This window comes from Protopterus annectens, chromosome 7.part1, assembly GCF_019279795.1.
Source record: "Protopterus annectens isolate FY-2018-M chromosome 7.part1, PAN1.0, whole genome shotgun sequence".
Taxonomy (NCBI): domain Eukaryota; kingdom Metazoa; phylum Chordata; order Ceratodontiformes; family Protopteridae; genus Protopterus; species Protopterus annectens.
This window is the reverse complement of record NC_056740.1, coordinates 5,285,383-5,312,347: the sequence shown is the minus strand read 5'-3', so window position 1 is coordinate 5,312,347 and position 26,965 is coordinate 5,285,383. Positions and strand designations below refer to the sequence as shown.

At 43.6% G+C, this 26,965-nt stretch overlaps 1 protein-coding gene across 1 annotated transcript in view; it reads left to right on the top strand.

The window, feature by feature from the left end:
* Window positions 1-246: 246 nt before the first annotated feature.
* LOC122807522 (solute carrier family 26 member 6-like) overlaps window positions 247-26,965 on the top strand; it is a 516,873-nt gene continuing 490,154 nt past the window's right edge. Inside the window, exons 1-2 of the mRNA XM_044078447.1 lie at window positions 247-293; window positions 363-502. Of these exons, the coding sequence (XP_043934382.1) occupies window positions 247-293; window positions 363-502 (187 nt within the window). The remainder of the gene's footprint in view (window positions 294-362; window positions 503-26,965) is intronic.

The following is a 26,965-nucleotide window of genomic DNA, read 5'->3' as shown; positions in this document are numbered from 1 at the left end:
ACAACCTGTAAATGGTGCATCTCCCAGTTCCCTGCTTGCAAATGTGTTATCTCCCAAGCCCCTGCTTACACTTATCAAGGGTACCAGAACTTGTCAGTGATTTAGGATGTATGGCTAGGCTTAAGAAGGCTCTTGTGGTCATTAACCTAGTAAACACCTATGAACTTATGAATCACTGTGAAGATGTTTACGATCTCCAGATTAAAATAATCTAATAAAATTACTGCCACAAAAAGCTAATACATAATGTTCGACAGTGGAAAGATGTTGACTTTGAAGCAGCCTTCTGACAAGTGATATGCATAAAATAATTTTATTTTAGAAAACTAAACCGTTTACATTTTTTCTTGTATCTTGTACAGCTGCTCAAGGAAGAAGGCCAAATCCTCACTGGAGAAGTTTTTCCCAGTCTTGCACTGGCTTCCAAAATACCCTGTCCGAGAATGGTTACTAGGAGATATAATTGCAGGAATCAGTGTTGGAATAATCCAGATGCCACAAGGTAACTATTTATTTTTAGCAAGACAATCGTAAAATATTTATAAAATTGTAATTGTTTAGCAAATTAGTGTTTACATACATACATGCATACATACATACAAATGTTTCAAGCACAGGCATTAAAGCCCTTCTAGCTTGCCAATATACCAAAACACTTGTTCCCATAATAAATGTCCAGGCTGTTTTTAAAAATATCTAAACTAGTACTTGCTTTAATGTAATTTCGTAGTCTTTTCCAAGATCAGCTACTCTGTCAGAGAACCAATTAGTACACTTCTCATTCCTATATAATCTTCTACATAGGTTATCTGATGATTCTCTAGTACTTTTTGATAACCCCAAACATTCCCAGAGGAAGTTGCCCCTAAATGCCCTATATACCTGAATAAGATCTCCTCTTAAATATCTGTAAGAGACACTGTACAAGTTCAGATATTTTAGTCTTACATAATAACTTAGATTTTCACATCCATGGATGCCCTTAGTATATTTCCGCTGTACTCTTTCCATTTTATTCATGCCTGTTTTCCTATAGGGTTTCCATATTGTTATTCCATATTCAAGTTTGGGTCTAATGTAACTAACAAACAATGACTTCATTATGTTTGATTTCCTAGACATTATAAATCTTTTTATACAACCTGTTCTATAAGAGTGTATATTACATCAATGAACATTTAAATGTTCGAATCTCTAAAGGTCGACCTTTAGAGATCTAACATTTAAATGTTCGAAAATGTAATAAAACAAAATAAACAACACAAAAATAAAGAAAAGGGTTTTAGCAGGGGGGAAAGCCCCACCACTCCCCTCATACCCCCCACTACTTAAATATACCAACTCCGAGATCACACATCAGTGCACTACAGTGCGGAAATTGGAAATTTCACCTTCATTAGTCTGTAGCGCAATCTTGGAGTTGGTAAATTTAAGTAGGGGGGGCAGGGGGGCTTGCTCCCTTGCTTATACTCTTTGGTTTTTGTTTTTATTTCTTAGTTTTTATTTATTTTTTTATTTTTAAAGATTTTCGAACACGTAAATGTTCGATCTGTAAAGGTCGACCTTTACAGGTTCAAACATTTACGTGTTCATTGATCTAATATAGACCCTTCTATAACTATCATTAGCCAATTGGTTGATATGATTAGAAAACTCATAGCTAAATCTACCCATATACCCTGGTCCTTAAATGAGTCTACAGTTTCAATCACTGTGTGCTGCATTAAATATTCACCTTTCAGTTTATGTCTCTCAAATCTCATATGCTTAGTTTTTGATGTATTTATCAACATATTATTCGCCTGTGCCTGGGCAGCCACGGTGGTGCAGTGGTTAGCATTGCTGCCTCACAGCAAGAGGTTCTCTGGTTTGATCCTTGGCGGGGGTGCCTTCTGTGCAGAGTCTGCATGTTCTCCCTGTAATCATGTGGGATTCCTCCAGGTACTCCGGTTTCCTCCCAAAGACATGCTGTAAGTGGAATGGGCACTCTAAATTGGCCCTAGGTGTGTGTGTGTATGTACCTTCTGTGGAAGGTTGGGTGCCGGGCTGGCAACTGAACACTGTAAAACTCCACTGCCAATCATGAGTGGACAAGTGATCTGCTGTGGTGATCCCTAAATGGGAAAAGAAGAAGAATTCTCCTATGCCCAAGTGGTCAATTTAGTTAAATTATTTTGCAGACATGCCTCATCTGTAACACTTGTAATCAGTTTATCCAATTTCAGGTCATCAGCATATAGGCTGTAGAACACCTCAGATGAAAAATCTGAAAGATACAATCTAAACAAGTAATGGCCTAGTACAGAGCCATGTGGGACACCTTGACTGTAACCAAGGATTTTACCTGTCCAGTTGGTGTGTGATACTTGCCATGTCCTATTTCTAAGCCATGCAGCTATCCATCTTATCAACAGTACATCAATACCTACCCCCAGATTCACCAGTCCTCCATGCAGGACTACTCTAGTCCTGCACAGAAGAGCCAGTTTAAGAGCAGGATGGCAGCGCGCCATGCATATTAAGGAAGGCGCGTTGCCTGAACACATAATGCTACACGGAGTGTGGATGAGTGCAGGGGGCATGGCTGAGAGCAGAGCTCTCAGAATAAACACTCCCCTGCAAAGTAAAACAGAAGAATGTGTACATAAAAGAGCGAGACTGCACATAAGTGTCGGCATATCCCCACCAACAGTCCCCATGTGTTCAACAGCAACAATACACTGAAAAAAAAACACGAAGAAACCCTTGTAGTAATGTTTTTAAAACCCTGAGTACAGCTAACCATAGGTGAGTGGGTCTGCCCATCGCTTAGCTATTGGTAAAGCAGCATGAAAGGCTGAAGAGGATAACAAGGAAGATATAGCAAATGAAGCAGCACAGCAATAGTGTAGTGATCAGAGCATCCACCTAACGAGGAAGCATTCCCAGCTCCAGTCCCACTGCACCACATACCATTGTCCAAGTGTAATCTGTATACGGACAATTATGTACATTTTATTGCTGTATAACCTACCAAATAACATTGAAATGTGAACTGGAGTACTGCATGAAATGCACATGTGAACAGTCAGTACCAGAATGAATAAGTCAGCAATAAGCAGGCGTAAGCACAGATAAGTAGAAGTAAGCAAATGTAAGCAATAGTAAGCGTGTGCTAGTGCGTATGGGCGGGGTGAAGCACCACCAACACAGATCAAGCAAAGGAGATGCTACTTACATGTAACACTCTATGCCCGGAAGTCAGCAGTGCTAACCTCTGTGCAAACCTGCTCACAACCGCTTGAAAGTGCCTTAAGCACACCGTATCAAATGGCTGGTGTCACGAGTGGGTCTGTGTACATTAACAGAGTCAGTCGTAGGTATCGCAAAGCATACGTGGCACACAAGGTTGGCTGGTATGCACAAAAAGCACATTCCCCAGCAATACCAGTCAACATTACTGGATATGAAGCTAAAGAATTAGAGGTATATGTGTCCATATGAATACCCATAACTATATAGATATATACCTCCCCTCTCTGTAGTACAAATATATGCATACATAGATAGACATTTTATTTATTTATTTTTTATTTAACATTTGTTGACTGGGAAAGTCTGACTAGGTTCCACAGATACTGTTTTCAGCAGAGCCCTGGGGAGAAATACTTCAGAAGCATGTCTTTAGAATGTGGGAGGAAACTGGAGTACCCAGAGGAAACCCACGTGAACGCAGGAAGAACATACAAACTCCACACAGAAGGTACCCCAGCCGAGATTGGAACCGGAGAACCCCTTGCTGTGAGGCAACAGCGTTAACCACTGCACCACTACGCAGCCCATATAAATAAATACCCACAGATACAGATGAGTGCTGTAGAGGAGGTGCAGGTGGGGCAACTATGGGTAGCTAATTATGGGTCTAGGCATGCAGGTGTTTGCTGGTGTGGGTCCATACAGACAGCCCCAGGGATGTAAGCAATAGTGTTCATTGGGCAGAGGCACTGCCCAATGGGCAGCCATGCCTGGTATGAGTCCCACTGCAGCAAAGTCAGGTTTACATGACAAAAGACGGTATAAGCAGATGTGTTGTTGCAAACCCACTAAATTACACCAAAGAACACTTGGTTGCAACACCCCACTGTAGGCATGTAAGCTGGACTAATTGGCATCACAAGGTAGTATTGCTGTCCAGGCCTCACAACATTCCCTGCTATACACTCCGATATTAAGTCTGTCTCTCTCAATCCCCCTGAAAACTGGTGAGTGCTGAAGAAAAGGTGGTGAATTGCCCTTAATAAATAATGATAGTAATACAGAGTTATAGAAGTTTCATGTCAGAAATCCTATATAAATCCACATCCACTTATTCTGCAAATGTTTCAGGTTAATACTACAAATACATAGAACATGTCCCTGATTATCCCTGATTATGTGAGGAGTTATCCCTGATTCTGTTAAGGTTTCCTCCGATCAGGTGAGAGCTATGTTGCTGTCCACACCCCCACCCAGGGGTGTGATTGTCCAGACCTACCCCCAAATGCAGAGTATATACACAGCTGTTGCTGTAGAAGAAATGCCCAGCTGTGGACCTTTCTGTCAGCCATCCTGCACATCCCCGGACATGTCCCCTACTATAAGCCCCTCTGTGTGGCACAGTAACACTGCATACCTATCGACCCCTGTTGCATTCGTAATAATGTCCACAGTCACAATTAGGTGACACCCTCCACACAACTATATTGGCGGAATCTAGAACCCACAACCCAGGTGTATTATTGCAGCTGTCCCAGACCACATATGTAAAAACGCATGAAGGGAAAACCCAAGGACACTTGGATCACCACCATACGATCACCACCTGGTGAAATCCACCACCACCCAACACTCCAGACCCCTATGCCAACTACTGACACTGACACCTCCTGTCCTACCTCGTATACATATCCTAACACCCTGTGAACCTGCACTACCGCACCCCAACCAATCAGTTGAATGGCCTACTATACAGTTAAAATGAGCCCCCCTCCACCTACCTGCCTACATCTCCACTATTCACATCTACTCTACAACACAGGTATGGCATATGTAAACCTACCCCAAATACCTGAGTGTAGCCTAACCAGAAATGCTAAACCGGAATTCCACTTAACCTTACACTGACCTTCATGAACAGTCATACCTGACATGTACACTTGACTTAAGCATGTATAAAACCTACATGTACCTGAAGTAGCACAGGGATATGCGGCAGCCAGCGGGAGTATGCCTGTGTGGGGGGCACTACTCAGATTAAGCAAAGTAGAAGCAAACAGGTTCAAAAAACTGTAACCGGAGTTTAGCAGTGCTTACCGTCACACAAACCTGCAGACAACTGCATATAAGTGCCTTAATTCCTCTGTAGCCAACGTCCCTTGTTCTGCTCAGCAACAAATTGTAATGCCACTGCAAGACTCGAATGCAGGATTCTGCATTCCATACACAAAGTGATCTACCACTAAACCATGGCAGATATACAGAATCTCATGTTTTCACAAACATATCATCCAGCACAAGCAGTCAACAGTACAGGAAATGTACTAATATCATACCACACAACCACTTAATGCAAGAATTCTAAACAAAGTGTGCCAATATGTGGGTACAAGTATGGATATATGGCAAATACTGCTCTAAGACACCTAAAATGTTGCTAATCACACAGTGATATGTATTAGAACACATATGTTGAAGGAGATGAAGTCTGAAACACAAAAGTGTTGGCACAAGTTACTGACTACAGTCCTGTGATCATCCATGTCAATTGCCAACAGAATGAGGTACAGGCCAAATATATGATCTGAACATGCATGGACATATGGACAGATATATATCTGGAAATGTAGACAGATAGACGCGATATGTATATATATATATATATATATATATATATATATATATATATATATATCTCCACATATATATATATATATATATATATATATATATATATATATATATATATATATATATATATATATATATATATATATATATATATATATATATATATATATATATATGGTTCCCTTTCATATGATCGAATTTCTCTAAACTCAAAAGTCATAAACTCGAAACCAGAATCTCGAATTTAGAGAAACTCGAACGTATGAAAGGGACAAAAAAAAATTAACACCTTTCAAATGTTTTTGCACCCCCCACAACCCCACTACTTAAATATACCTACCCCGAGATCACACTATAGTGAAGGAAAGGGAAACCTCCCATTCCATGCTATACGCATAAGCGTAAAATGGAAGATTTTCCATTCCTCCGCTATAGTGCGGTCACGGAACATTTATATTTAAACTGCTAGGGTACAGGGGGACCTGGCCCCTGCACTAAGGTAAGTTAACTTTTTATTTTTTTAAACCTAAGGCTCCCATTCACAATTTCGAGTGAATGGACATTTGAGATTCTGGTCTCGAGATTATGAATTTCGAGCTTCCATCCATTCGATCTTGTGAAGGGGAACTATATATATATATATATATATATATATATATATATATATATACATACATATGTACATATAAAGATATCTATAGATGTATATAAATATAGATACAGATAGAACTGTGTATAGCATTACTACATGGGAACAAACACCTGAACCACTCACTACAACATAACAGACCATATGCACTGTTAATGGGGGTGGGGGCTCAAATGAGGGATACCTGGTAATTAGTGCTCTGTTACCCCCCCCCCACAGCCCTAACGGATATGCTGTGCAATCCAGTACCCAGCACATGCATATTTTGGCTATGGGACCCTCCACTACACAGCCACAATGCTTTCAAAGTAAGCCATTTCACCTGTACATGTCATGGCGATATCTGTAACATAACATGCAGAAAAGTCAGTATAATGTAGGGAATGTACAATGTGGAAGGGGTACACATCACAATGGTTCAGATATGCACACACATCTCTACATTGACAAATATATTCAGGTATATACAAATATATGTCTATATAGATATATATATATATATATATATATATATATATATATATATATATATATATATATATATATATATTGGGATATATATATATATATATATATATATATATATATCTATATATATATATATGTACATATACACAGACAATAGGTATTAATAGCCGTACATATAGGAGTAGTGTGGAAGTACTGCGTGCAAAGTATATCGCTCAGCCACAAGCCCTGTGACTGGTACCTGTGAAATGTACAGTGTGGCAACCTGTCCCACAAATGAGAAAACTTACATCAAACATATACCCACTCACAGTTCAAAGGACATGAAACGACACACAGGTATGCATACACAGTCAACCTTTATTTGTGTACTATACAATAATGTATGCCATTACTTACAGCACATGAGGTCTGACATATGTGATCAGTGATGAATGCAAGGCCCACACAAAACAGCAGATGCAAGCAATGTGGATATATAACATACTATGCTGTCCAGGCCTAGGCCTTCAATCAGTACAACAGTAGACAAAGGATTTGCCTTCAAGATAGGTAACTGTCAACAATTACTGATGTATTCCAGCAGTCTCCAATTACATCCTGTAGTCAAGCTCCAGGGGTGAATGTAATAGTTGTGGTAATGTCAATTTATCGGTCACATGTATGGACCCTGACCAATATATTCTGTGGGAGTCCACGATATGACTGGGATGGCAGCAGGAATGTTAGCAGTAATAATGATAGGCCATTACCCAACAACCCCTAACTGTATTACAGCAGGACAAAGCCTGCCATATATGTGGAACCCAGAGGATGGCACACAGGGCCATACTTGCAATATTGCTGTTACACATCCTGGATATTGCTGTTGTCACGGGATTTGTTGCAACATACCCTTATGCAGGAAGATGACATCAGAAACACAAATGGATGTATCTATGTACTGATAGCACGCAACAGACAGACTGCCAGTGATATATGTAGGGCAAGACCTGTGCAGTGCACAGACCAAACCAACCACACAATCCACTGGCCATCATGTGGATAGGCCCACAGTTGAGAGCTATGCAGACAGACTGCATTCCATCCTAAACAACTATGTACACAAAACACTGCAAGACCAGCAATATACTATGCACATATGAACACTAGTCACTCTGTCTGTAGGTCTGGAACCCTATACGAATGTGTAATTGGTGTCTGCAATTCCTGCTGTAAGAGGTATTGCAAACTGCTGTCATTAACACTGCTGCCCACATACAGGAAGTTGTTCTCCATACTGAAAAGGTTAAGGGACCACACCCACATGAGTCAGTATGTTATAGTACTGGGTTGCCATGACAGTCGTTATCTGAAGTACTACACAGCAGGCTGCATGCAGTTAGCAACTGTTGCACATTGATTGGTGCAGAGCCCATCACCTGATCATCTGCATTACTTGCAAAAGCCATGTTGCAATCCATTCAAACCAGCTCAATTACTCTAGTGGAGAGAGAGAGAGAGACAGAGACAGAGAAACACACACAGTGAAAAGAAGTATAAAACCAAAACTGTAAACAACAGGCAGTCACAGCTGTCAGGAAAATAAATGACAGGTAAGTAAAACATATATGTATGCAATTGAAAGTAGTATGTGGTATAGAATAATAGGAAATATGATGTGGAATGTTGATATGAGCCATTTGTAGTTATCCCTGTAATGATGTTCTGCTGAGCAACTGCTCTGGACAATACTGTCTGTCCCTGTAGGCAGTGGGACATACCCACCAACTGTTTCAGATAGCAAGGAATGACAACGAATTTAGCCATAATATGTGTGTTTGGTATGCTAGTGTGGGCAATAGCTAGTGGTGGCCTACTGCCATCATGATAGACACATGGGTGTCAGTACACACGACACGCAGGATAGTCATGTTAATGTCTAATGCAGCATGCACAAATGCCATAGGTGTATAATAGGCTTACCAGCAATCTCTCACCACATATACCACCCTAATGTTAGTCTGTATTCATATGTGACACCTGGCTGTGTTGCAGTAAGGCAGAACATTGCAGCTGTGAATGAAAGACAGTTACAGAATGTGGACCAGATGTCTGTATGCACCCCACATAGAGATAATTATCTGTGTGATATATAATTAGACAGGTATGTCTACAGATCTGCAGACAGTCATATAGATGTAGGTATATAAACACCCACAAGATATATGTACACATATGTATATATATAGACATATATGTGTATATATATATATATATATATATATATATATATATATATATATATATATATATATAGTGACACTGACAATGGCATGCAGGTGAAATAGTCTGTAACAGGCCAGCAGAGTTAGTGTCCCCACATGAAGCAATGGCTACAAACACATAGCACAAAGCTTGGTACAATACAACATATGTCCCAATGGTAGGTAAGCAGCCGATATACCAATTGCATTCTATGAATGGTTTGTTGTAGCTGATATGGTGGGAGGAGACACAGATGTGTATTAAGAACTATGGTAACCCTGCTGTATGGTTGCACTGACCTGTTTCCATCTTTATGTCTTCCAGGGAGGATGCCACATATCCGTCTTCTGGCCTACAGTGCTGCAGAGACCGAGGTGATAGTATCACATTTGGTGCAGCACTATGACCAGCTGTTCGGATGGACAGCCCAAGACCAGCAGGAGAGGACCACCCTGTGGAATGAACTATTCCACAGGGTCAATGATGTCGGACTGCATAACTGCAGCTATGAGCAGGTCCGGCATCATTGCAGCGACCTGCTTCACCATGTATGTCGGCGTGCTGCTGCTGTACGGGCAGACCACCTCACAATAGGGGGGAACAAGCCATCCATCCACCCCTCACCCGTGTAGAGGAGCTACTCAGGAGCCTTGTGGCACCTGCCCACCTGCAGCACCAACAACTGGCAGGGCACATTGTGGAGGTGGGTCCCACCAACACACTGCCTGAGGAGTGTGCAGGTAACGCCCCAGGGCACATCAGTACACCACTTGTGTGTATGCATCTGCATCTGTACAGGTACATCATGCAAATTTGAGATGTCATATACATAGTCTGATGCTGTGTAGTAGTAATAAACAGACGTGCATAAGCTGTAGTATTGTGGACCCCTACTGTAGATGTAACATAATGCTGCACTCACCCTTTATGAATGTCACAGCTGTGGCCACTGACAACAACATTCTCACACTCTTATGTAGGTCCCTCCAGGATAACACCACAGCAGCAGCCTGTAGCCGGTGAGTATGGTTCATGTTTATGCATGACAAGACACTGTGCATGTAATGGCTATGGGATATTCCATGCACACATCTAACATACCTACCCATACTGCATGCTGTACATGTTCACATTTTGTTGTTGTGAAATGCACTGCATCACAGTAGTGACCATGCTCGGGTATTGTAAGGGTACAAGAGACACATGCAAGATAACTAACATCCTGTCATTGTGCAATGTGTCCACATGGATGAGGAGTATGGCAGGACACATGGCCTATAGTAGGGACATGTGTGAAACAGCACCCTCATGGCTGTACTGCACACAATCAGGTTATGTAACTGTGGCAGACATAACCCTGACCCCACAGCACTAGTGACAGCAGTGTGTGCACATGAGTAGACCTTGCAACCATGCAGAGTTCTGGGACATGTGTAGGGTACCCCCCACAGCCATGGTAAGGTCTGGTGGGTGTCAGTGTAATAGTCCTGTGCTGGTCATACATGCACTGCTGATTTTGTGATCTGTAAAGCAGACATCAGGCATTCACAAAATATATCCATTCACATATCATCCCAGGTATGAGGGGCTGTAACACACAGGGACTGTGAGCACTGGAGCTGACATAACAGACACAGTACTACATAAGCAGCAATGGTTTGTACACCTGTGTGGTATGGTGCACAGTACAAGGCAGCGTGCAGAACAGGTCAACAGTAACACTTCATACATGGGTGCAGTGTTGACAAGGGGAAGAGCCATCTCCTACCAACACAGCCCATGCATTACACACATGTATACTGCCACTGTGATGAGGTCACTTTGATTGCACTGCATGCTGTTGAGCACCAGATGTAATGCATGCTGACAGAAGGGTAATGGGAGGACTGTGTGTACAAAAGGTGTGCAACCCCAAAGGTAGGTGTGTGTGTGTGGAGGGGTGTTGAATGTGTGTGTAAGTGCAATCTGGTGGAGTGTGGTTGATGCATGTCTGATGTGTGTATAAATGAGTGTCTGTTTGTGCAGGTGTCCATGTATGCACAGGCGATAGTGGGATTGATCACATGGCAGTACTTCTCCTTGAGATTGTGCTGTAGATGTAGTGACACATGAGACACCAGGACAGCCTGTCCGATATGTGAACACAGGACAGCTGATAGCATAACAAGGTCTGTGGCACAGAACATGTATTGGGAGGGAATGTTATACATATCACAATGCCAGCAGTAGATGGATAACCGGCTACCCACATATGCAGCACTACTAATGCAATGGAGAATTACTAGGCCACATCAGTGAGTGTATCCAGGCATTACTGTTGTCCTCATGATGGGTTGATTATGCAGCCAATGGGCCATGGACTGATCAAGACTGTAGTATGGGGCTCTGGTGTGTGACATATGTAGTGATTGTATCAGCCCCAACCATTTAGGGGCCATGTACACCATGACTGGACATACACAGGGTATTACTGGATGACAACAGTGAGGCCATGTACTACCTACTCCACCAAAGTCAGGGAGGTGATGGGGGTAACAGGTCATGTGTTGTGATCACACGTGTAGACATGGAGAGGTCTGATATATTAATGGGTAGTATGAATGAGTGTATGTTAGCAAGTGTCATGCAGGATGGGGAACATCTGTAACTGAATGTGGGACTGTCTGTATACCCAGGATAAGGGAGGTAGTAAGGTGGACTGTCAGTGTTGTCAGTGTTTGTGGGTGTACATATGTGTGTGTCTGTGCCTGTTTGTGTCTGTGTGTGTGACTGTGTGTGTGTGTGTGTGTGTGTGTGTGTGTGTGTGTGTGTGTGTGTGTGAGTGTGCATACTGTTATGCAATGCTGTACAGGTCTTAACGTGTGTGTTTGTTTCCCCCACAGGTGACGAGGTGGGCCAGGTTCCCTCCTGCATGCTAACTGAGGTAGGTGCCTGTACAGACACTGATGATTATGATGATGGTACTGGTGAGGCACAGGTGGGGTTGTCTGAGGCCAACACTGTGCCTACATGTGTCATCACCCTCCTAACTACCCCAAGCCTGCACACAGTTGCAGTGCCCCTACAAACCCCATCACATGTGGCCGTAGTGGAGGGACAGTTGGCAGCTGGTGCCAGTGACCAGGAAGGTGTGGTGTCCATACCAACTGTGTTGGGTCACAGTCGGCATAGCCAGATGTCTGGCAGGCCACCACATTGGCAGATGTACCTTGGTGCTCGTGGGAGGGCCGCTGGTCATCATGCATGTGACAGAGGTGCCACAACTGGTACCACCAGGAGCATGTTTCAAGCTGTAATGGAGGCACAGGCATGTATGGACCTGCACACCAGACAGGGCCTGAGGCTGCAGAGGGCTGCTTTCTCATCTGTAAGTGGCAACCTCCATGACATTGCTGCTGCCCTCTGTGAACATACCGAGGTCATGGATAGATGGTGGGGTGAGATGGTGGGCCTCCTCGACCATGGAATGTCCATGCTTGAATGTGTGGTGGGAGTGGTGCAACATCCGCTTGGACGTAGGCCATAAACACCAGCAGCTGGTGGTCAACATGGATGTGCCACACCACCAAGCTGCTCCATAGTGGCAGTACCAGCCCCAGCACACCACTGGGGGTGCTGTCCACACCACACCGCAGCAGGCCTCATGCACATGGCCCTGACCAGTCCCAGGCGGGACATGGTTCCAGCAGACACCTGTCATCATCAGGGGAGAGTAGCACCTCAAGATCTGTACCTGCACGTGCCCATGGAACCCCTGGCAGACACAGTCAGCATGTCAGTGGCTGGAGGCACTGAACTGCACACCCTGCCAGGTATGGTCTGCAGCTGTCCAACAGCACCTGTATAGGGCAGCCACATGGCAGGACTGTGTGCATGCATACCCAGACACTATGCAACCACACCTAGGGAGACCCCATACCTACACACACCACATCATCATGCCTCAATCATTGAACAAAACCCCTCACACACTAATGGTGACACATGTATGGACCACCCTAGGCCTCTGGCAAACCAGAAACACACCCTGTGCATATGATGATACCTGTGCTACTTCCCTGTCATCCATAACATCAATGCAGGGACAGGCTAACATGGTTCTGATGCACACAGTGACTGTTATAGAGTGCTGTAATGTACTGCAGTGTGAGATGTTGTCAGGGGTAATGTGTAATGCATACATGTCAGGTAGTGTAGCCATGCTATGATGCATTTCAGCTGTCAGTAACAGTGATTGTTATCCCCATAATGTTATCCATTTGTGTTGCAGGTGTACATATGTCAGCAGGAGGATGGTCTGCAGTTATATTTCACAAGAGTATGGCACTGTAGTGACACCATGGTGACTGCCCATGGGTGATAACCTTGGTCCCACTGTTACCACTAGGGGGCTTGTGGGCTTCCGATATCCCATCACCCCTCCCCATCAAGGTGTTCACCACCCACATGTGTCTATACCGCCCTTGTATGCATCTTGTGTGTCATGTGTGGTGACCTTCCCATCCTCCCTCCCCAAATATACCCACAGCCCCTCCCCAACATCCCACTCCCACCTGAAAAGATAATGGAAGGGCAATATGTTCCCACGAAACAATCTTGCCCCATACATGGCTGTTCATTCTGCACACGTGTCCACTAGACACATGTAATCTGGCCTAATTGGCATCACAATGCATTTATGTAGTCCTCACCCTTCTCCCAGAGATTTAAGGGTCCACATCTACCTCCAACTGCAGTGTTTATGCACAGCTGTTGCTGTAGCAGAAATGGACAGCTATGAACCTTTCACACACCCTTCCTTCACATGCCTAGCTATGTCCCCTACTGTCTTACCCTCTGTGTGCCCCTTTTTCACCACTTTCCTAGCAACCCTTATTTCCATTCATTTTAAAGAGGTTAGTGGGGGGTAAGTGGGAGTGCTCTGACCAGCAACAAAATAAACCGCCTCAGCAAGGCTCATACCCAGGACACTGCACACCATACACAAAGTGATTTCCCACTAAACCATGGCAGATGTACATAACCCTGATGTTTCCACAAACATATCATCCAGCCCAGTCATTCAACAGTACAGGGAATGTATTGCAACATATAGATGTATGTGTGTGAGTAAATATATTAATGTCTAAACAGGTACAACATATTGATATATGTAGATATATGTATATCTATATCTATATCTATATCTATAGGGATATATACATATATAAATATATATGAACATATACAAATGCAAATGCCAATATCTGTGGATATGTATGTCTACATCTGCATGTGCAAATATATACACCAGGTCATGTATATGTAAGCAAATATATACATGTACATATATAGGTGTATATGGACAGACCTCTGGTGATAACAATGGGGATATAACAAAATCATATATGTCCTCATGCAACGTTAATGGCACTGAGAGAGCCCCACACAATATATGTCTGGTGCAAATAGGTATACTCCCCCCAGCCAAGCACATCCCTCCTGTAATACAGTAACAAATGTTGCAGATCCCATAACTTGGCCATCCCTAGGATACATATACATAGACAGATATATGCAGATGCAGGCACGCACACACACACACACACACATATATATATATATATATATATATATATATATATATATATATATATATATATTTATATAGATATATATGTAAGTACACATACACACACAGAGATAGGTACAGTACAGTACATGTGCAGTACGTGCACACAACTTGAGCAGCCAGTATTTCCACAGTCACCACCTTAACAACTGGAGACTATGTGAGCCACCCATACGAATGACATTCTTAGCCTGCAACACATACCCACAGAGATATCAAAGGGTATAACACCACATACAGGTGCCCATAAATGATTGTGATAGCTATATTTGTGTACTATGACAGTTGTATATGCCATGTTATATAGCCGTTTAGACAATGACATCCATATGAACAGTGTAATGCAACTGTGAAGCAGTTATACTGAGACAGTAGTCTGATAAGGTTGACACATGTTGCTGTCCAGGCCGAGGCCTTCTAGTAGTACAATAATAATGACAGACTGGCCCACAGCATACCAGACAATCAACAGTACGTAATGCAGATGTATAGGTCAGCAGCCTCTATCTACACTCTGTACACAATCCCTAGGGGGTACAGACCCCAGTTGACACAATGGGATGTGTCTGTTACATAACAAGGCATAACTGACACCATCACAATCACACAGACAAACAGAACTGTCCATATGGCAGGCGGCAGTAGGCCTGCATTTACCCATGGTGGAATGTATGGTAATGTACATCCAGATACCTTAAGGCAGCTTACCCCAGATACCCACTCATGTTGTTACAGCCTAGATTAGTCATGGTGCACCCCCCTACACTCACTACTACTAGGCCATATACCATGGTTACGTACACTGCTCCCTGCAGTGCATTAGGGCACACATGTATTGTGTAGGTGGAGCCCACACATATATGGCCCCAACCCCCCAGTATGTGTGGTGTACACAACAGCAGTGGAGGGATTGCAGGAATGACAGCATGACATACACACAGCCCACTACATAACAAACCCTGACAGCATGTCACCTGTGCTAAGCCAGGGATGTAGGTGAAGGTCAGAGTCTGGAACACAGGCACATATGTGTACAACTGTTGTCATACAGTAACAAGTTATGTAAATGTGTACATATCTGTATGGATATATGTAGAATTATATGTACATATATGTCTGCCATATGTCCTGCACATGGGGTGGAGCCCTACCTCAGTCCCAATAGTCCCAACCTCTCAGTGCAAGGGGATGTCATGTATGTATTGCAGGTATACTTGTAGACTATTGCTACTGTAATAGGGAGTGCCTTCACAGACATGGTGTGTGTGGGAGACCACATCTGTTGTGGACATGTGCGCCATTGGCTACTGACAAACATCCTAAGTTCATCATAGTACAGTACCACTGCTGGCACAGTAACACCCCTGTGGACTACAGCTGCGATACGCCCAATATATGTGGACAGTCTGACACACGCTGGTCAGTCCAGGGGTATACACAGAACCCCTTCATGCAAGACATGTGGACCAGGTCTGTTAATGTGGATGTTAACAGCCATGTAGATGGGTATCACACGTAAATACTGGTATAAATTTGCCCCCCATAGATTATACATTCATACACCCCTGTCTATCCTGACACTTAATAATCACTGGTACCGAGGTGCCATAGCCACATACTACCCACTAGTTAGTGACATACATCTGAACAGAATCCCACTGCTTTGTCTGACATACATGACTGTCATGGTGGCCCGGCAGAAGTACATCTGGCAAGTATCTGGACATGTCATCTCACTGGATAAGTACAGTCGTGCTAGGCATGTAACAAAGCACAGTGCTAGCTACAGGCAGACTGACTCAACACTGGGTACATCTCCTATGTGGTGATACACATGTACATGCATAGATAGCAGGCTCTACAGGCATGTCACATCACAGAGTAACAGACACCTGTGTGAAAGTGCATAACCACAACCAATGTGAACACAGCCACAGCCACATATGGTAAGCTAGCATACTATTACAGTATATGGACTGTCTGACCTACACCATCCTCATATGAGCCACTCACACAACACTCCTAAATATACTGGTTCACTAGACAGTGTGGCCCGATGCCTGTCTGTGGTATGGGACATGTGTGTGTTCGCCCCTGCAAACATGTAAGCTGTTAGGGTGACATACAGTGGAGCAGCATGTAACATCAGATAGGACAGGACCTGGAACAATGACATCTACAACAGTCTCTACACAGGCCAAGGTACATATTCACTATACACACACTGTCAACAATTACCAGACTTGCACATACCTCAGTACTGTACATAAAACCACATAATGGCCAGGCTATGTCCTCAATTATATCCCCTACTATACATAACATCAGATATGCTGTCAATGACTATGGGGTACAGAACATATGCACCCCCTACTGCATAACATATGCACAAAGGTTCACAGAGTTGTGGCTGGAGGCACAAACACAGGGCCAATACTGACATGTTACTGTTATACCCTCATACATATACTGTTGTAACAAGGTTTGTTGCACCATATGTCCTGTGAGGGATGTGATGTCAATAAGCCTCCTGGCTGTCACCATCTACTTCCTGCTATCCTCACACTACCTTCTGCATTCCTCAGATAGGTGCAGCGTAGCTGATACATGAAACCAAAGGCACAACACTGCCCAGTGTGCAGATGACCCTGCGGATGGGGACCCCTCATATTACATAGAACCGGCATGGCAGGTATTGCGACATGTACGACAGGCCTATACAGACAAACACTGTTAAACCAACAGTACTCCACATGCAGAGCACTTGCAGTATGTAGTCAGGTAAGGCACAACCCCCTCCTGTTTACTGCCCTCTTTCCACAGTGTATGTTGTTAGAGGTAAATCCCCAATCCATCTTAGATGCTGTTTGCCAAACAACAGATCAAGTTCCTGCTCACAGTGACTGAAAAGGCCCAACACCACCATGATGTTCCTAGGTGTTGAAGTGTGTTTCCATGCAATTGGCTATGGGATTGTTATCACAGCTGTTCCACATGCAATCAGCTAGGGGAGGGCTGCAATTTGTGCAGAGGCCATTAGCTGATCATGAGCATCACGTAAAATCATATGCTGCTGCCTAAGCAAGGCAGGTGTGGGTCTCCACATCCACTAGAGAGGGAGTGGGGGAGACAGACAGAGGCAAATACATGTCAGGGAGGGGTGGGAGTGTAAAACTGAAGCATGTTTGTGTCACACACCTACCAGCACATGGTATCAAACCCCCAACAACTATGTAGTGCTAGCACAGTTTGATGCAGTTATTGGATGCACCACATGGGTTACCTGATGTGGAGCACTCAGAACATATATGTGAGGGTGAGTGACATCTGCAACAGGGATACGGTAGATATACTGTAGGTGTCGTACACGTGCCTGTCTGCATGAACAGGTGCCAGCATCAATACAGGCACACTCACACAGGGACGCACACACATTGACACACTTGGCAGGGCCAGGAGTGCAACTCATCACTAGTGGTATTGCCACAACATATCAATGTGCAGTTATCACATGCACCACACAGGTCATACGGAGACTGTATGGACAAAGAGTATGAGGAGGTGTCATACATCAGACAGCATGCTTCAGTATGCCCTGGGGGGTTGCAGTGAGTGTGGATGTGGACATACGCACCATACAATGCACACACACGAACATACAGGGTGCCAGTTTTGACATGCATGGGTGCAAGTCTACATGGGTGTGTGGTGGTCAACTGTGCAAGCAGGCTGTACAAGGGTAGGCAATGGGTATACCTTGGCATCAGGCCACATGACAATGGTCTGTATTGTGGCTCAGGCCTGTAGTTACTGCATTTGCCCACACAGGTGGGTATTGCATCCCCCATCCAGTCACCTGGGAAACTATTGTGTATGGCCAATGCTGTACAACACACACCATGTATGTGTTCCTTAGTCCATGACATGTATGGTGGCTGGGATGTGCATACCTTCCACATGCATGTACAGTGACATGTGGAACTGTACCTGGGGTGTCTGGGCCATGTTGTGAACACAGATTATCATCAGATGTGCCAGTCTTGCCCACCTGTGGCAGGAACTGGTAATGAGCAGCAGATTTACTCTTCACCTACATTGATGGCATGCCAACAGCATTTCCTGATGTCAGTGTCATCTGTCCATACAGGGCATGTTTTCAGGCATGGTATATCCGTTGTGAGTCACATATGAAGGCACCACAGGTGGTGCAGGTATCTATTGGGGAACATGGTAGAGGTGCACTGTCTGCATGTACGTGCATATTGGACAGATGGGCAGGGTGACTTGCCCTCTGTAGCCCACTGCTATCACTGCATAGTGACTATCAGTGGCCAATATGCAGTGTACTACCCACATATTGGCTGCTGCCAAGGCATGTGTGGTTGTATGACACATGGGTTGAATGTGTGCTCTGGGTAATAGTCTGGTTGCTAACTTGGATTGGCTGGCCTTGATATCACATGTATGGGTATGGCTTTGCACCCCAGCCTTCCAGCTAATTTACATCTGTTATCCCTGTATGGTTGACATTGTGATATATAGTAGGGCCACCATAAAAGAAATAAGCAAAACCCCCTCCACATTGCCCACAGGTGTCACATACTCACCTCTACACAGGATACGAGTTACAAACTCACACACACCTACCCATCATGTTTGGGATTAGAACCCCTACCTAATTAGTTTATTACTGTACAGCATTATGCAGTTATAGTACATGCCACAGACATTACTGGAGTACTTGTTCCTCAAAGGTGTATTTCACAGTGACTGACATCAGTAGGATTACCAAAGTAGGGCATTTCAACTGTAATGCAAGTGACTAGCCTGAAATACATTGTTCCCTACACAGACAGTGAGACATACACAAAACATCCACAACTGACATGTGTGGGTATAGAACCCCTGACTGAGGTCTATATCACACTACAGCATGGAGCAGTTATAGGCCACACCACAGGGATTACTAAAGAACTTTCTCCCCAAAGTTGTACTTCACAATGAATGACATCAGCAGGATTGGCAAAGTAAAGCATTTGAAATGTACTGTGAGTGAGTAGCCTATGATGCATTGCTCCATACATAGACATTGAAACACATGCAAAACATCCAGAACTGCCATGGATGGAGATGGAACCCGACCACAGTTCTAAATCACACTACAGAAGTACGCAGTTACAGGACATGCTACAGAGGTTACTGGGCTATGGCTTTCCCACAGGTGTATTTCTAGGTGAGTGACATCAGCAGTCTTGCCAAAGTTGAGTATATGAATTCTAAGGAGTGTGACTGACCTAAAAAGCATCATTCGTTATTCAGTCACAGAGATACAAAGACACACACACAGTTGCCAAGTCTGGAGTTAAAACACCCTCCTACTTTATCACACTACAGCAGTATGCAGTCACAGGACGTGATACAGAGATTACAAGGCCATTATATTCCCAGAGTTGTATTTTCAGGTCAATGACATCAGCAGTCTTGCCAAAGTTGAGTATATGAATTGTACGGAGTGTGAGTAGGCTAAAAAGCATTGCTCTCTACTCAGTCAGCCACACACACAGATTCATACATAGTTGCCAGGTCTGGGGTTAGAACTCCTACCAAACTACATTATTACACTACAGCAGTACGCAATTACAGGATGTGCTACAGAGATTACTGGGTTATGATATTCCCAGAGGTGTATTGCTAGGTGAGTGATATCAGCAGCCTTGCCAAAGTTGGGTATATGAATTGTATGGAGTGTGAGTAGTCTAAAAAGCATTTTTCTCTACACAGTCACAGAGAGACACGCACACAAACACACACTCACACAGTTGTCAAGTCTGGGGTTAGAATCACTACCTAACTAGTTTATCACTACAGCAGTACACAGTTATGGGATGAGTCATGGGGATTACAGAGCTACAGCTCTCCCAAAGGTGTATTTCACATTGGATGACCTCAGCAGGCTTGTTATGATACTGCTATAGGGAGGGTGGTGTGTGCATGGGCCATAACCCATTCATGTAGGGGTTGTCATGCCACATGCAGGCACACACTGGTTCATATGCCACAGGTACATGTATACAGCTACTAGGTGACTACTTCCTTGTGCAGTCATGTTGCACAGCTGGCACGTGCACCATGCAGTCTGTCATGCTGACAGATACTGGTGGCTCATATCTGCAGTGAGTGACACCTAGCACCTCATGTGTTTGGGGCCCTTTGGCTGTGTGCTGGGTGGGACAGGCCCAGATGGCTCCTTGTCACAGTCACCCTCTTCCACACATCTATGTCCATCTACCTTTGACTTATTATAGTGTATTGTCCTTACATATATGTTTGTATTCCTATCCACTGTGTGTGCAAGGCAGGAGTGGTGCATATTGACATGTGTCTGCAATAAGAACTGCAACTGCCAGATTTGTCTGGTCCACTGGTGTTTGCAGACATGGCCTTCATGTGTTTGTGTGTGAGCATACCCAGTATGACCATTCAGTATGTTGTTGACTGACATTGCCTTCATTCATCTAAGTGTGTGAGCATGCCCAGTATGGCCATCTCTATTGCATGTGTGGATCAAGTCCAGGTAGTTTGTATTGCGGTGCTGACCTTTGTGTTTTACACCGACAGATAGCATGCAGTGTCTGCAGGGTATACATTGGTCATTTGGTATTGACTGTTGCTACATTTCTGCATAGCGGGGGGGAGACACCTGACTGTTTCTACATTTCTACACAGGGGTGGGAGGCACACCTGACTGTTACTATAAGTTTACATAGGATGGTGGGGCACACCTGACACTTTTACACATTTGCTAGGACTGTACTGGTATGTCAGGTACACCATTTCAGTTTGTAGTCTTACCTATTGTGCTGGCTAGAGGCATACCAGTGTACTACAGATCTTAACTTTAACTACCTACATATTAGTTTCTGACTTCCTAACCTTCACAACTTACATCCAACTGCCTGGCCTGCTTTAGTCTGTCTGTGTAGGCCTGGGGGAGGGGTTACCCATAGGGTTCATTCAGAGGCCAAAGCACAGCATTTGTTTGTGTTTGTCTACACCTATCCTGCTGGCTGTGACTGTTTTTGGTTATGCACCCCCCCCCCAACTGGCATGTGTGAGTCACTTACCTTGTGGGTGTCCCAGTAGTGAGGGTGGTGTTGCAGGGCTGCCTATGTTGGATGCACGTAGTACATTCCCTATACATGGTTGAGCACAGGTAGTATCATGTTTGGCATCCCTTTTACTGTATGTGCGAGTCAAAGAGAGGTGTCATTCCCTGGGTCCCTACTGTGTCAGTGCATGTGCTATGCATTGCCTCTTTGCCAAGGGCAGGGCATACTGGGAATGCCTCCTTCTGCATACTGGGGAAGGCTCAGGTTGTTCCTCCTTCGAGGCACTCTGTGCCTGTGCAGGCCTTGGTACTGGTGGGGGACTGTGTGGCCCTGCCCCATGCTGTTCCTGCTGCAGCTGTTTCCACAGGATCATATTGTGTAGCATGGCACATACAAGGACAATTTGGGTACATGTAGTTGGTGAGTACTGCAAGGCTCCACCGGATGTGTCCAGGCACCGGAACCATGACTTGAGCATCTCAAACACACACTCTATTATGATTTGTGTTTGTGCATGTGCCTCATTAGGGAGTTCTTATTCTGGTGTGTGTGCATTTCTGATGGGTGTCATCAGCCATGGCTCCAGTGTGTATCCAGCATCCCCCACTAGGTGACCGTGTGGCATGTCTCCACTGGCAAATGTCTGGTACAGCTGCGTCAGATGCCAGATGTGGGAATCGTGGTAGCTTCCAGGGCAGCCAGCACATACATTCATTATTATGCCCTGGGAATCGCACATGACCTGGCAGTTGGAGGGAAAGCCCTTGCAGTTGATGTAGACCCTACCCCGCTCACCTGGTGGTCCTTTAATGCAAATGTGCGTGCAGTCTATTGCACCCACTACCTCAGGGTATTCTGCTATTTGGTGGAAGAGATACTTATTGCTGGCCAACGCCTCATGGATGATGGGCAAATATCCGTGCTCACCGACATGTGCTGACATGGCATCCAGGAACTGGTGGAGTACCCTGGATGCTGATGCCTGTGAAATCCCCATCATATCCCCTGTTGGCCTTTGGAAAGTATCTGTAGCCAATATTCTTAGGCCTACACATACCTTGGTATCCACTGGGATAGGTTCCCCTCTGTTAGTTCTGTGTGTGAGGCATGGCTGGCACAGTTCAACAATTTGCTGTAGGAGGTCCCTGTCCACCCTATAGCGCTCCACTATCTCCAGCTCATGTAGCCCTTGGTAGGTTACCCTAGGTCTGTACACTCTTCTCCATCTCCTCACTGTAGGTTGCTCAGCAGCATTTACATCCTCACCACCATCAGCCTCTTGCACATGCTGATTTATGATAGCAAAAGCAGCCCCTAACATTTTTTCTCTTGCTTTTGTTTTGTAAAATTTCCCCATCTGTATACACCGGTGGTGCAGAGGTTTTGGGAAAAACAAGGGGGAAGGGTGCTTGGATAGTTTATAGTGGTGTGCTGGGCTGGGCTGCTGCCTGTGTAATTGGCTGTTTCCGATACATTTCACCTGTCACCTAAGCTAGTTCTCCTTGATTACCTTCCTACTGCTGTTTTCCCTTCCCATTGCCTCCCTGTTTAGGCCAGTATGCCCGCCGCACAAACTGAGTGCTCAAATGTGCACAGAGCTGCTATTTCCTGATTTAACTTCCTTTTTCTTCCTGTAAAATCTGGTGCACGGCACACATACCCTCTTACACTTTGTAAAGAGTGCTAGGCAGTTAGGACACACCTCTAGCTTAGCTGTGCTAAGCTAGGAGTAGTCCCAAGCCACAGGGCTCCAATCCACTTACAGTATGCTGACAACCCCCATGATGTTACCTACATCCTATCTTGCAGGGAAATCTGGGATTCACTATCCTTCCCCTCATTTACATAGGATTGCCTGCTAATGCATAGTTACATGTCCCACACTAAGCCTCCCCCCTTAGCAACCACTACTCACTGGCCAGGTTGTCTTCTGCCTGCCATTGACTTGCATGGCAGAATACTGATTTTAGTTAGAATGCTCATTTTAAGTTTATTTTCTTATTTTCCCCCTGATCCCCATTGCGCATCGCTGCCCTATGCTTAAACACCCTAGATCGGCGAAAAAAAAATTAAAAGTTGATTTTTTTATTTTTTGAGCAGTTTGCAATGCCAATTGTCTTATACTTGGCCATTGGCATGCTTCCTCAATGATATGCAACCTTTATTTGGTGCTGTCATAGCTCCGTTTTGGAATTTGCAGAAATGTACTCGGTTACTAACCGAGTACATTTCTGCAGATTGCACTAGTCTTACAGGGCCTATTGCAAGCTTCCTGGATTGCAAAATCACCTCATTTGCATGGATTTCTCCTGCAAATGAGGTGATTTGCATACCAGGGCTTAGTCCGTGCAAGATTAGTGCTGGAGCTCTCGTGCACACCCCTGCCGGCTATTCCTGGATAGCATGGCAGACATATTGCCTGTGTGAGCTCCTGCACTCATCTTGCACTCCTTGCAAGCTTTTGAGAATCTGGGGGTTAGTTGTACTAATTTATTGATCAGTGTTTTGTGCATGAGCCTGGCAAATGCTGAAGTTAAATCTATGTAAATCACATCACAGCACAATTTTTCATTCATAGCTGTTATTATATTGTTATAGAACATCATGTATTTGACAAATGTTTATCCAAATGACACTTAATCTGTTTACAATTTATTCATAATGTAGAAATTCCATTGCATGTTTCACACATCGATAATATTCTGCACACTTCTATGACAATGTAGCACAGTTGTATGTATGCTAAATCACTAAGTAACAAAAACAAGAGAAAAGATGTACCTTTCTATGTCTAATGTGAACACCATATGGTATGAGAAGCATTAAAAGAAATACATTATTTGAAGTTAGAGGAACTTCCACATGTGACTGTGCCGCTCACATATACTGCCACATTATAAAATCGACTAAGACTGTTAAGACCGCTGCGTTTGGAGAAAAGACTATTCTCTTCTCACCATTATCTTCTCTCTGTCTGATGTTTACTTTATTATTGTACTCTCTCCCATTGTGTTACCCCATACCATGTAAATCATGTCCGTCTTTCACAACTACCCAACCTCCCCTTCTTACCTACCTCTTACTTCCCAGACTTCCTTTCCCATCTTTTACTTCTCAGGAAAAAAAAGGCACCTGTCCAAAAAAAAAAAAAAAAGAATATTACTCCCACCCATATCTCTCAATTTTAGTATGTACTCATCATAAATGGTGTATTTTTCTGCCAAATCATTGAGAACAGAAGTCATTAAATAGTTACAGCAATGTAAGCGTAAGACTTCATACCCTGCAGAAAATGCATGATAATGTCAAACCTGTTACTCTACCAGTTCCCACATTAAAATCAGTAAATCATAAAATCTGGCCCTGATTTGGGTTTTTCTACCAATAGTTATTTTTGGATTTGTCCAGAATTCCTGAGTTAAGAAGCTGAGAGGTATGCTGCTATCCAACCCTCACTGTACTCATTTCTTATTTGCTCACCTTCTGTTCTACCCTCTGATTGCTTCTGTTCTACATCCCCATGAATAACCTTTGATCTGGTCATAAAATAGATAACAAACCACATATATGCCTATATAGGGATTATAAATTAGTTAATTATGTTTTGTGGTCATACCATGCACGGTGGGTGGCAAAGCGTTGATGCCCATGTATAACTAATAAAGAATTGCACTGCTGATTCCATAACACTGCTTAAGTCTAATCACTGTCATGTACTATGTCTACTGGCCTGGGTTGCCATTAGTTGCATAAATGAGTTGAGCGGCCCTGGACAGCAATAGGTAAACATGAACTAGAGTAAAGCGTATGCATTTAGTCTAATTGTTTCTGTGGCTCAGTTTGCTCATGAAGTGGTTTATAGTGTGCCAGTGAAATGAGTGGAGGTTTCTAATCTCTTCAGGGTTGTATATTTTATATTACATTTTTTGGCTTTTAGTCTGAAAATTTGTAACATTCTCCTGAAATGAGTTATCCTGATACTTCCATCATGACTCCTGCCATAACTCCCCTTGTTACAGCACTGGTATAGAATATATCACTAACATAGTCATTGGTTTAAATCCCTTGAGTCCCATCATTCTTTTCTTGATTTCAAGTCTGCAAATGTGTTACATTCCCCTGATATCTGGTTTTATGCTACCTTCAGTGAACGTGCTTCTGTGGCTTACCTTGCTAAATCACTGTTTGAGAAAATATCACTGAGCAAAGCCATATGTTTAAATTCCTTCAGGTCTCGCTTTTCTTACTATCAATCTGCAAATGGCACACATTCCCCCAATACCTGTTTTACAAACACCTTGCTAATTCACATTTTGACAGAGCACTACTGAATGAAGTCATGGGTTTAGGGCCTATCTTTCTTTTTTCTTGCTTTCAGTTTACAAATGTGTCACGTTCCCCAGGTATCTGTTTTATTGACACCTTCAGTGTAAGTGTTTCTGTTGCTCCCCTTGCTAATTCACTGGTATAGAGTATATTGTTAACAACTGTATGGACTCACTTTCCATAAGTCTTATCTTCCTTTTTTTATTTTTTTCTTATCAGTCCCCAAATGTGCAAAATTCCCCTGATACGTGCTTCCCTGACACCTACACTGTGATTCCTGCTTTGGCTTACCTTGTTGAGTCACTGAAGGTATAATGTAAGTAGACAAAGTTGATGGGTCAAATCCCCTCAATTGGGAATATTTTCCTTTTTTTGACATTCACGTCATAGTATGGTTACAATAATCAAACTCTGATGTTATCAGAACTGGTGTAGGATGGTACATTATGTATTTGTATGGTATCCCACCTCTCCTGTCATGAGATTCATGTACTTTTACATTAAAGTATTTACATAAGCCCTTCTCCATTGTGAATTGCATCCCTGCTTTGGTCAGCAGCTCCCTTTACAATAATGAGTCTGTTTATGTAGTTTATGTTACTCTACTAACACCTCTGCATTCTATCCTTAGATATCTTTAACATTTTCCCTTTCATAGAATATCTGTGGATATATATATATATATATATA